Source organism: Peromyscus californicus, unplaced genomic scaffold, assembly GCF_007827085.1.
Source record: "Peromyscus californicus insignis strain IS unplaced genomic scaffold, ASM782708v3 Scaffold_8__1_contigs__length_139910024, whole genome shotgun sequence".
Classification (NCBI taxonomy): domain Eukaryota; kingdom Metazoa; phylum Chordata; class Mammalia; order Rodentia; family Cricetidae; genus Peromyscus; species Peromyscus californicus.
In genome coordinates, this window is record NW_026294606.1 from 116122742 (window position 1) to 116135808 (window position 13067).

Consider the following 13067-nt stretch of genomic DNA (forward strand, 5'->3'; position numbering starts at 1 on the left):
AGATCTTTCTCTGAGGCTGGGGATGACTTTCTTGATAGTGTTAAGAAATGTCTGTCTTTCTCTCTTTCCCGGGTTTTTGGATTCCTCCATAAAGCAGCTCATCCCCACTCTTGAGGAAGACGGTGGGAAGGTCCAGAGAATTAGCCCTGAGGATGCCAACATCAAATAGCACCAAGGGAACCTCTTGCTCACAGCTCATACCACCCAGGCTCTGACCTGTGGACCTTCACATCTAATCAGACAAGATACTAGTAGCTCCAAACGCAACAGCCTGTGGTCTTCCTGAACGACAGGGGCTCCCCTTGATAACTTAGGCTGCATTCTCTAGTTAGACTAGAGCATAGACTTAAGAAGGGGGAGACTTGTTCAAGGTCACACCGTGACCTGGAGACTGGACTCCACGTCTTTGTCTCACAGCCGAAGGGTTGAATGAAATGAGGGTGGGGTTGGGGAAACGAGATCAGAAATAGGAGGCAGAAGGACAGAAGGACACTTAGGCAGAGACTTAGCTAAGGGACAAGCACCTCTTTATTTCCTTGGGTAGATTCAGTGCCGCTTATAGAAAAAGAGATGGAAGCAGCTTAGCATTTAAGTGCTGTGCCAAGGTCAGACTCCAAGTTTACCTGATGTTAAGTCCATGCTGCTCACTGTGGGCCAGGCCACTGAGAAGTGTTCAAACACTGAGGTCCCAAGACCAGGCTTTCTCTCCTCCCAAGAACCAGCTCGAAGGCAGCCATTTTTCCCTTAGCCAGCCTTCTCTGAAGGCCCCATACCTGTCTGGGTCTCTACAGGAAGAAGCTACCTTCTCATGAGGATGAAGCTGAAGAGCTCAAGGCACTGTCGCCGGCTGAGTCCCCAGTGGTTGCCTGGTCAGACCCCACCACCCCACAGGAGGCTGAGTAAGTGGAACCACTCCTGAGTCTCAGAGATGTCAGGGTTGGTTTGGGATGAGCAGACCAGGAAAGGAGCAGAAACTGGGGTGCTTTCAGAACCCCACGAAGGTGAACTTTATGTTTTAGAGCAGTAAGACAGGAGCAGCTCTCCTGCCCAGGGCTTTGCCAGTTGGTTGGGAGTAGGGGTGGGGGTGGGTGCAGGGGGAGGCAGCAGGAGAGGGAGGTTGGACGCTAGGCCAGATATATTCTTTCTAGCTAGCAACAGAGAGGAAGGAGTACCTAGGCAAAATCTCCCCTGCCAAAGATCTTGGCACTGAACCCCAAATAAGTCAGTAGGAGGAAGACCTAGGAGCTTGTTAAATCAGATCCTGGGCTCCACACAGCCCTGGATAGTGGTCCCCAAACCTGCATTTCCATAGCATTCTGGTGACTTCAATAGCTGGCGTGTGGGACGTGGCTGGAGGTCATAGTAGCAGCATTGGAAGCTGAGTCTCCGGCATCTAATTGTCCCCAGGACTGGGTCATGATCAAGTACTTTCCTGAAGGTTTTCAGTAACCCTGGTTGATTTTAGTGCCTAGCTTGGGACACTGGCCTAGACACCCTAACAGGCTCTCCAGCCGTGACCCTTGTATTGACTACAAGAAACTCGAGGTTGGCCTGCCTCCTTCCTTCTGTCTTGCTTCTATCCATAATTTTATTTATTTGTTGTTATTGTATGTGATGTCAGGAGCACGTGTGTGCCATGGTACACATTTCGAAGCCAGAGAATGACTTTGTGGAGTCACTTCTCTGACGTTTACGTTGGGTTCAGGATGAGCTCAGGTCGTCCGGCTCATGCAGCAAGCACTTTATCTGTGGGACCATCTTTCTGGCCCTCTCTCCATAATTCTATTCACTTTGTACTTATCAGAGTCATGAGAAATTCAGGAAATCCCTAAATCTTACACAGCCTAGCTGACATTTTAACACAATGGAATTATATTTTATGTGACAGAGCAGGGACATGGTTAGGATTTAACATAAAAAAAAATAGCAGGAATCAGACATAATAATAAAAATTACCCTTGGGATCATGTAAGGAGGTCAATATGGAGACCCACATATTAGTTATGTAGGCTAAGCTGCTGTAATAAACAGACCCTGTTGGTTCAGTGGCTAAGACGACAAGATGTCTCGTATATTACAGTCCCATCACTACTTGTGTTTCTCAGGTCAGTGGAAGGCTCTGTTTTATGCAATCATTTAGGAACCCAGGTGGCGGTGACTCTGCTATCTCTATGTAGCTTATAAGACATTCTGGTCAAGACTAGAAAGAGAAAACTTCAGCCACACATGGTGGCACAGGCCTATAATTTCAGCTACTCCGGAAGCTAAGAGAGTGGAATGGGTCTGACACTGTCAGGAAAAAATGAGTTGGATCGGCCTCCCTTGGGCTCTGCTAGAAGTGGAGGCATAGGCATTCCTCAGCATAGGCCTGGGGTCCTGTGAACCCCTCCTGGTTGGTGTTTAGCCTCAGCCTTGTTCCCACAGTGGCCAGGACCGGGCAGCCTCCACAGCCAGCCAGAACAGTGCCATCATCAATGACCGGCTCCAGGAGCTGGTGAAGCTCTTCAAGGAGCGGACGGAGAAGGTGAAGGAGAAGCTCATTGACCCCGACGTCACCTCTGATGAGGAGAGCCCCAAGCCCTGTGAGTGGGCACAGGGGTGGTCATAGGCCAAGGAGGGGGGTGCCAGAAGAACCCCAGCACCTACTACTGGGAAGGCAGCACAAGCAAATGGTTGGGGTGTATGAGAAAAGCTCAGACCCCCAAACTCTGAATTTGGGGCTTAAATGAGTACTCAGGAGAGGAAGAAGGCCAAAGGCGAACTTGGCCTTCCCACAGCTGGTGTCTTATAGACTCTTCTGCCTCCTTCTCCCACAGGGAGGGCAGCTGGGATGTCTGTCTCAGGGATAGCACAGCTGCTCTGGAAGCAGACAGGGTCTCTCTCTCTTCCCTCTTTCTGTCCCCCCCGCCCATAGCCCTGGCTGTCCTGGAACTCACTTTGTAGACCAGGGTGGCCTCGAACTCAGAGATCCTCCTGTGTCTGCCTCCTGAGTGCAGGGATCAAAGGCATGTGCCACCACCACCCGGCAGCAGGCAGTCTTTATGTTCAGAGGCATTCATGCCTTACTGGGGCCAGCTGTATATCTCTTTCTATAGCCCCGGCTGGTCTGGAACTCACCCAGTAGCTCCAGGTTGTCTTGGAACTCATGGCAATCCTCCTACATGCTAGAATTACAGGTGTGAGCCAGCATGCTGGTCAAATGTCTCCTTCCTTGATGGAGAAGTCTGGCAGGGTGATAAATGCCTGGAATCCCTAGCACTTGGGAGTCTGAGGCTGGAGAATCACAAGTTTGGGGCCAGCCTGGACTACATCGTGAGATACTATCAGAAACAGAAAGACAGAGAAAGAAAGTGGAAGAATGAACTCGAATATGTTTCCTTTTCTCTTTCTTTGTTAAATAGAGTCTCACTGTGTAAGTCCTGGCTGGCCTGTAACTCACTTTGTAGACCAGGCTGGTCTTGAACTCACTGGGATTCACCTGTGTCTGCCTCCCAAGTGCTGGGATTAAAGGTGTGAGCCACTATACCCAGCCCAACACACAAGCTTTTTGTCAGGGATACTTTCTAGGTTTTTCTGACAAGGGTTGCACACTGGGACTCAAAGGCCCACGACAGGTTATCAGAGACTGACTTCACAGTCCTAACACTACAAACACAGCTGTGTTGGACCCCTAAGGGCCAAGGCACAGTGTCACAGACCACAGGAGGCCGAATCCCAGCCAGATAGTGGAGCTGAGCCCTACTCTGAGAAGTCCGAATCAACATGTCCCCAAGTTGGTTGAATCCTTCAGCATTCTGAGTAAGGAAGATGGGAGCATGGGCACAAAATGCCCTGCCCACCAAAGGAGCAAGGGGTCCTCTGACACACAGACACAGACAGACAGACACTGAGATGAAGCCTGCTCTCGAGGAGCACCTCCTGACTGGGGTCTAGGAAGAGCTGCCAGGGACTCCAGACTGCTGTGGAAGGGAGGACCATGGAGTTCTCTCCGGAGGAGCATATTGGCTTCTGCACTCAAGAGTTTATGAGCAAGTCGTGCGTTAGGAAGTGTGGAGACCCTGCAGTCCCAGCTCTGTGGGTGGGACTCTTTTCCCTACACCCTCTACAAAGCCTCAGGGCTGGGTCAGACGGTCACTGATGTCATCCCACAGCCCCAGCCAAGAAGGCTCCAGAGCCAGCCCCAGCCCAGAAGCCCGCGGAGGCAGAGGCAGCAGAGGAGGAACACTACTGTGACATGCTCTGCTGCAAGTTCAAGCGCAGGCCCTGGAAGATGTACCGGTTCCCCCAGAGCATCGACCCACTGACCAGTGAGTGCCCTTGGAGGGGGTCCCCCACATGCACCATGAGAAGGGAGGCAGGGTCCAATCCCATGGACATCCTTGGTTCATGATTCCTTATATTTTCCAAAATGATTCCGCATGTGCTTGCCTGGTTCTTTAGCACAAGTCCCTGGGTTGGGAACATAGGCCACACCCATTTTACAGATGAGGAAGCTGAGGCACAGAGGAATGAACGACCTGAAATACAGACAGTTAGACTCCTCACCTTGCCCTTGCCCAAGTCTTCTCTCTAACCTGGCCGTGTGGGCTCAGAGCAGGAGCAGGGTGGAGTTCATCATAGTCTGAAGTGAATTCCCGAGATCCTCTGTAAGCCCATCCCATAGTCCTCCAGTCCACCATCCTCCACATGTGCACTGCACTTCACAGTTCACACTGGAGCTCCTTGCCTCCTCGGCTGGTCATTTCCTGCGACTTTGACAGGACCAAGGCAGGAGCCAGAGAGGAATTTCTTTAAACAGGGAGTCACTCAGGGGTAGGTCCCCAACTTTGGTGTCTACTGGGTTTCTAAGATACCAAGTGATCTCTAGTCTGTCCATGTATCCACCCACCTGTGTGTCCATCCATCTGTCTATCTCCCATGTGTTATTTGCTTCTCTGGATTTCCTAAGACAGAATATTTATTGTCAAAAACTGTTCATGGGCTGGTGAGGTGACTCAGTGGGTAAATATGCCAGCCAGGCCTGACAATCTAAGCTCCATCCCCAGGACCCACATGGTGAAAGAAAAGAACCAGCTCCCGAGAGTTGACCTCTGACCTCCAAAATGCTCTATGGTACCCTTATGGCCCCCCCCATAAATAAATGAATGTAATAAAAAAATTTTAAAGGTGGAAAGCAAAAAGGTGTTTCCACTTAGCCATCTGTTATCCAGTAATGCCACCGTGCCCCCTCCTCAGAAGACTCTTTCAGGGCCTATCAGTGACCTCCATGTCCACCTATCCATTCACCCACTTATCCACCTGTCTGCCCATCTGTCTGTCTTCCATGTGATGAAATCCACACGCGGTTGCCCGGGTGAAGCGCCCTCTCTTGCTGGCCTTCAAGTCTGTCCCTGTCCTCCCCAGACCTCATGTACATCCTGTGGCTGTTCTTCGTGGTGATGGCCTGGAACTGGAACTGCTGGCTGATTCCTGTGCGATGGGCCTTCCCGTACCAGCAGCCAGACAACATCCACTTCTGGCTGCTGATGGATTACCTGTGTGACTTCATCTACCTCCTGGACATCACCATGTTCCAGATGCGCCTGCAGTTTGTCAAAGGCGGGGACATCATTGTGAGTGACAGGCAGGTGGAGGGGTGACCAGGGCAGACCCTCTAGCCAGGGCCTTCACGGGACTGACCCTTAACACTGTGACAGGTGATAACATGAATGAACAAGGAAATCCCGGGAGCAGTTGCGCATGTTTTTGTTGGTTTGTTGTTTTGCACCTCTTGCGTGGGTTCCAATTATACACATTAGTACCATTCAATGATGAGTTGGTTCCCAGACCATCTGATGGAGTTAAGGGAGAAGTGGTCCAGAGAACAGCATCGGGGCCAGGTGCACCTGCTTCAGATTCTAGCTGAAGCTTCAGTGTGGAACAACTCCCCTGAGATGCAAGTATTGCTGTAAGAACTAGATGGTGCATGCAGAGTGTGGGGCACAGGGAGTGCCTCCTGCAGAGGGCACAGTGATGATCTGCTCTGTGGCTCAGCCTGACCCGGCCCCTTACGGTGAGGAGACCAAAGCCCTAACTGTGACCCTGGTAGTGTGACCCATGCCTGTAATCCTAGCACTCAGGAGGTCGAGGCAGGGAGAGCTGAGTTCGAAGCTAGACCAGGCTGTGTAGTGAAAGCCTGTCTTAAAAACACAGTGGCTGGGGGTCGGGGGAAGGGATAGAAGAAAGGAAGGGAAAGAGAGGCAGGCACCCCAGTTCCCGTTGCTGTGAGCAAGTCATTTTCTAAAATTTCACGTGGAGGGCTGGGTGTGTAGCTCAGTGGCACTTGCCTAGGTCCCTGAGGCCCCGAGGTCCATCTTCACTACTGCGAAGGGAACAAAAGAAGTCCACACCACTGCAAGGGTGGGCTTTCTTCTAAAACACTTCCTCTAAGTGGACTTTCCTTCCGGATTGGAGTTTCTTTTGATAAGGGGTATCGACTTGCTGTAAGTATCCATGGGAGAAGTCAGGCAGTTAGCATATAGAAGGGGCCCGATAAGGAGTCAAAAATATTAGAGAGAGCTTTTAGCCACTTTCATTACATTGATAAGAATTAAGAAGGACCCAGGCAGGGCTGGAGAGATGGCTCAGTGGTTAAGAGCACTGGCTGCTCTTCCAGAGGACCCAGGTTCAATTCCCAGCACCTACATGGCAGCTAACAACTGTCTGTAACTCCAGTTCCCTGGGATCTGACATCTTCACACCAATGCACATTAAATAAAAGTTAGAAGAAGAAGAAGAAGAAGAAGAAGAAGAAGAAGAAGAAGAAGAAGAAGAAGAAGAAGAAGAAGAAGAAGGACCCAGGCATGGTGGCACACACTTTTAATCCCAGTATCCAGGAGGCCAGCCTGGTCTACAAAGAGAGACTCTGTCTCAAAACAAAATGAGTTTAGGGCTTTGGAGAGTTGGCTCAGCAGTCATGAACACTTCCTGCTCTTCCAGAGGACCCAAGCTCAGTTCCCAGCACCCACATTGGGTAGCTACAAGGGACCCAATGTCTTCTTTTGGCCTCTATGGACACACACACACACACACACACACACACACACACACACACACACACACACACATCACATGAAGAAAAATAAATCTTTTAATAAAAATCATTAAATAAAGACAAAAGAAAATCAATAGTGCTATGAAGATAATTACTAAGCTGTGTGAAGTAGAATTCATCCATGGTTGAGGTTTTTGAGTGCCATCTTAACGGTGTTGTATGATAGTTGGTAACGTAAAATTTAACAGTACAGAAGTTAAGGTTTTGGACGTTGTACCATATGCGTTGGATGCCATGATGCTAAGCCAACAGCTACTTTACAGGCTGCTGCAAATGCTATTGTTAATGACAGGCACCATGAATTAAAGTGTGATGTGAATCCAAAATGCTTGAGGAGCCTGTGGTAACCCTAGACAGCATATGCCGGAAATGAAAGTGTTGGTAATAAGCAAGGAGTCCTTGGCCAGCCTCTTCCCTAGCTCCATCAGAGCAGTGTCCAGCTCCTCACAAATCAAGTGGCTAGTAGTCCTGGGAGGAGCTGGGAACTGAGAGAATAGGCCTCTACTTTCCTCCATCCATGAGATCAGTCTGGCTGGTGACTCCATCAAGGCTCATTCCCACGGTTAGTTTACCCACCCGCAACCACAAGTCCTTCCCAGCAGTGTGGCTGCATGCGCCTGGGCGGGCACCCTGGCTCTCTCTGGTCAGAACTTAACCTAACACCATTTCCCCATCTCTGTGCCTCCTTCTTCCAGACAGACAAAAAGGAGATGCGCAATAACTATCTGAAGTCTCGCCGGTTTAAGGTGTGTAATGGGGGGAAGTGGGTGGTTGCCGCTGGGTCTCAGAGGGCCTGAGTATGTGGGGGCCTGTGTCATGTAGTTCCTGGCACATAAGGGAGGCTAGCCTCATCTTTCACGGGAATGCCCATTAGACCCTACGCCTTCCGGGACAGCGCAGGCTGGGCGGCCCTCCCAGAACACCTTTCCAAGTGTGTGCCTCCACCTCCGATTAGGCAGCAGGGGGTTCCTTACGTTGGTTGGTGACAGAGCTCTATTGGAGATTGGCACCATGGACTGTGAAGCCACACAGGGGTGGGTGGTTGGAAGCCTTGTGCCCTCTCATCTGAGGCTGTCCTGAGCATTCGGACCCTTCTCTCTGGCAGATAGAGACATGCCCCTTAGCCCCCTACCCCCAAGGTTCTGTGCCTTATCCCCTGTGGTGCCCCACTGGGATTTCAGATGGACCTGCTCTGCCTCATGCCCCTGGACTTTCTCTACTTGAAACTCGGAGTGAACCCTCTCCTTCGCCTGCCCCGCTGCCTGAAGGTAAGATTGGCAGGTCCCCGAGGCCTTCGGTTCCTCCGTGCTTGGCATGGGCACTGCCACTTGGGGAAGGGAAGGTGTGCCCAAGAGGAGACCCTGGGGAGGTGAATGCCCTCTAAGCATGCCTTGGTAAGAAGCTTGTTATAGTTGCTGGTGACTTGGGGACACTTTTGTTCATCTCGGATCCAGAGACTTTACAAATTCTAGCTCTTCATTTCCATGACTTGAATGCTGTTCTTACCATCTTAAGGAGAGGAGAACACAGCTAGGCAGGAGTGGGGTCTGGATTTGAATGTAGGCAGTCTAGCTCCAACTCCATCCCTACAGAGCTTCTCACGGAAGGGACTTCTGCTTTATAATGCACTCCATTCAAAAGATGGGGAAATTGGCCCTTGGAACGGCTGGGTGACTTGCCCAAGGTAACAGGAGTAAGGGTGTGCCAAGGGCAGATCTGAATGCCCAGCACCCATTTTATCAGTACTCAGTGTCGTTCCACTTTTTTTTTTCTGACACTCACTGGCTGGACCCAGGGTCTGAGGAGCATCTGCTTCACAAAGGGTGGAGACCTGGCAAGTGTCCTTGAATGTGGTCAGGATAGATGGCCACTCAGAGCACTCAGGATTTTCTAAATGGACTTTTCTAGCCAACCAATTAAACTTACTATTCGCCTTACATGGTATTAGTGTTCTTTTCCAAAGACAGTAAATGGGGAAAATTACTGACAGGAGAATCATTCTAACAGTGGTTACCTGGAGAGAGAAGGCAAAGAAGGTACCCGGTAGCCATCGGGTAGGGTGGGAGGCAAGGGTAGTGTGCCATGTCCTCAGCAGGCACGGGGCTACCCTGACACCCTCCTCTCCTTCCTAGTACATGGCCTTCTTCGAGTTTAATAACCGCTTGGAAGCCATCCTCAGCAAAGCCTACGTCTACAGGTGAGAAGTCCCCGTGCACACATGTGCACATATGCATGTCAGCGCACACACACACACACACACACACACACACACACACACACACCCCATACCTCTAGCCTCCCTTTTCCAGCCCCCCCACCCCCCAGGCCTCATGGCCTCCAGAAGCCAGGCCTCTTCTTGGCCCAATCTCTTCTCTGGAAGAATATTTGGTTTGTTTGTTTAATAAGACCCAGGAATGTCTTATTTGCACACACACCCAGTACTGTGACAAGGACTCTCACAGGGTGACTCCAGTGACAAGTCAGCATTTCTGTGTGGTCCAGGGGAGCGAAGCTCCTTGTTCCTGTCTCCGGAAGCACAGGGCTCGTCGTCACTTCTCTGCACACACCTGTCTCCTCCCCGCTCCTCCTCAGGCCGCATTTCCCCTTGGACTTCCCTACACCCATCTGTACAGATTTCTCTGCCGCAGCTGGGTTGAGTGCAGCCATGAATTTTGACAAGGGTCCAGTCAAGTGCCCTGGGTTCAATTCCAACCCCCTCCACAAAGAAAAACCTGATGACTAAGTGGTGGGTCATGCAGTTGACTGCACCTTAGAATGAAAGGAATCGGCACAGGAGAGAGGAGAGTATGACTGGGTGTCTGCCTGGGTGACTGACTGGGCAGGGTTACGCGGCTCCAGCAGGGAAACCCAGGAGGTGGCTTGGGGACGCTGAGGTCTAGTTCATTCCCTGAAGCGCTGCCCCAGGACGAGGTGTCACCTCCACGGCTGTGCCTCCCTCCCTCCCTCCCTCCCTCTGCAGGGTCATCAGGACCACGGCCTACCTGCTCTACAGTTTGCACCTCAACTCCTGTCTTTACTACTGGGCATCGGCCTTCCAGGGCATCGGTTCCACTCACTGGGTTTACGACGGCGTGGGGAACAGGTGAGCCAGGCTTCCCCCGGGGCATCACATGGGCCTCTACGGTCCAAGACAACCTTGCTCCTGAGGAGCCACTCATGGCCAAGGTTCTAGGGCCAAGTTCTCCTTTCCCATCCATCTCCCTAAGCGAAGGTCTCCTGGGAATTGCAAGTGCCAGGAGAGGGTCTGGGCATGAGACGTGTTAGAAAGATCTTCTCAGTACCCCCAAGTCCAGTAGGGTTGGCAAATATACCACACAGACTTTAGTGTGAGGAAAGGTTCAGGGCAGGAAACAAGGGCTCATGGATAAAGATGGTCCCCATAATGTCCTTCCTCATATAGGAAAAAATGGAAATGCCCCTCAGGACCAAAGAAAGAGGATTGCAGGAGGAAGCGGCCTGGTTTCAGAACATCTATGTGATATTGTGTTATTTTACCTCCCTGTGGGGGACCTACTTTTTCAGATTTTAGCATTTCCAAATTTGAGTTATATGGATAATCCATGTGTATGTTTAACATGATATTTATTTTTGTACAAAAAGCTGAATTTGGGCTGAGGATGCAGCTCAGTGGGAGAGATCTTACTTAACAGGCACAGGGCTCTGGGCTCAAACTCCAGTACAAAAAAAAAAAAAAAAAAAAAAAAAAAAAGCTGAATTGACTCACTGGTGTGCTATGCAATTACTGCGTCTTAGAACTGAAGAAATGATGTAACTGGAGAGTGTGTTCCTGGTTTTTCTCCCAGAGCCGGCAACAGCAAAGAATTGCATGTGGCATTACGCATGCATATGTATCCAATATGATGCACAGCAAACAGCAGACCTTAGTTGGTTCCCCAAAGCAAGGCTGTGCAATTTATGCAATATTACACTATGATGTGACTCATGCACACAACTTGAAATGTTTTAATAGCCACACTATAAACATAAAAGGAGGTGAAATTAATTTTAGTGATGTATTCGGTTAATCCCAATGACAAAATTATCACTTCTACGTGTAATTGCTGTGTTAAGCTTGAGTGACAGATGGTTGACTAGACAGTGACGCGCTTCCTCTATACCTTTCAAAGCCTGTGCACACTTCACGCCCACAGCACATCATTGTACGTGAATCTCTGGCCTCTGGCTCCATTGCCTCCTTATGATATATACATATTTTAAGTTCTGGGGGTAGGACCCAAGGTTTTCTGTGTGGAAAATAAACAAAATGTTTTTAAGACAGTCCCTCTAAATTGTCCAGGTTAGCCTTGAATTGACTCGATAGCTCAAGTTGGTGTTGAACACTCTACCCTGACTAGCTTCCTGAGTGCTGGGACGCTGCTTAGGAGTCTTGTGAGGAATGGAAAGAACAAAACAAAACAAAAACAGTGAGTGTGAGTGTCTGACTGGTGCCTGGATGCTGGGTCCGTTCCTGCCCCTGCTGTGAAAGCCAGCGTGCCAGGAAAGGGCTCAGAACCTTGCCGCTGGAAATTCTAACGACCCAAGCCTGGAAACAGAAGCTCAAGTCTGAGAATCTGTCAACTGTTCTAGGTAGTTTTCTGGCTTTCCTTCAATTCTCAAAGGACTCTGTGCTCAGAATCTAAGAGCCCTTTCTCAGTGGCAGGCCAGACTGGCAACCCTGCAAGGAATGAGCAGGAAGGAGAGGTCAGCAGAATTCTGGAACCTTCTTCCCAAGGACCCAGGGGTCCAGGCCTGCTTGCTGACACACTTTCTTTCCCAGGGGAGTCCTCCAGGGACCCCGGATATGTGGACAAAGTGCAGTGACAGAAATTCTTCAAAAACTTCAATAGCATAAACAATAAGTATAAAATTAGCCACCGCCTCCTGGGAGCCGCTGTGTGCTGGAGCAAGGAACCTTGGAAAACCAGTTCCTACCTGTGGCACAGTTCACTGTGCTCTGTCCCAGCCTGCAATGCTGAGCAGGGACCCACCCCAGGAGGTCCCAATATGTGCCATGTCTGTGGGAGATTACTCCAATTAGAAACATTTAGGGGAAAGCCGGGGCTTTGAGGCCACCACTCCTCCACCTTCTGTGGTTCACTACCTAGCTGCCTGAACACTCAGCTTCCCCCACAGTTGGGTTGGCTAGATGGGGAGGCAAGGGCGGGGCCTGCTCAGATCTGCCTAAGTTGCTTCCTGCGCCCTCTGGTGACCAGTGTTGGTTATGGCAGGCATTGTCCAGCCCGGCTGGTCTGTTGTCATCAGATGTCCAGGCTACTGGAGAATGAACCTGCCTAAGACCTCCCAGGCAGTCTGAGACAGAGTGGGTGTGCATGCACGCCCTGCCACAACTCCAGCCCCTTGGCTCCCTCTCAGCATGAATACACGTTGGGTGCTTGTTCCCACTAAGTAGGAAGCGTCTGGAAGACATGGCCAGTCTGCTCTGTTCTCCACGGCAGGTGCTGGCGGGCACAGGCACTGTGCAGGCCGTGATGGCTGACTTAGGGCCTGGTCACTCTTCTAGCAGCTCACTTCATCCTCACAGCTGCCTGGAAAGAGTGTTCCGCTACTGTGCCTGATTTATGGAGGAGGAGGCCAGCTGCAGAGAGTGGAAATTGATCCATGATAGAAAAGAGCTCTAGGACAGTGGTTCTCAACCCGTGGGTGACCCCTTTGGGGGGTCAAACGACCCTTTCACAGGGGTCACATATCAGATATCCTGCATGTTATTTATATTATGATTCATAACCACCAAAATTACAATTATGACGTGTCAACGAAAATAACGTTATGGTTGGGGGTCAGCACAGCATGAGGAACTGTAGTAGAGGGTCACAGCAGTAGGAAGGTTGAGAACCACTGCTCTAGGGCCTGTGCCTTTACCTGCACTCTGCGTAAGCAGCAGGTGAGTGGAGGTGGGACGTTCCAGGAAAGTCAGCTTGCCTGGTCCAGCTGG

At 50.6% G+C, this 13067-nt stretch overlaps 1 protein-coding gene across 1 annotated transcript in view; it reads left to right on the top strand.

The window, feature by feature from the left end:
* Window positions 1–13067, top strand: part of LOC128103182 (cyclic nucleotide-gated cation channel beta-1-like) — a 42670-nt gene that overhangs the window by 12929 nt on the left and 16674 nt on the right. Inside the window, exons 6-13 of the mRNA XM_052727313.1 lie at window positions 792–899; window positions 2425–2582; window positions 4152–4307; window positions 5404–5612; window positions 7789–7839; window positions 8275–8361; window positions 9226–9290; window positions 10074–10196. Coding sequence (XP_052583273.1) covers window positions 792–899; window positions 2425–2582; window positions 4152–4307; window positions 5404–5612; window positions 7789–7839; window positions 8275–8361; window positions 9226–9290; window positions 10074–10196 — 957 coding nt within the window. The remainder of the gene's footprint in view (window positions 1–791; window positions 900–2424; window positions 2583–4151; window positions 4308–5403; window positions 5613–7788; window positions 7840–8274; window positions 8362–9225; window positions 9291–10073; window positions 10197–13067) is intronic.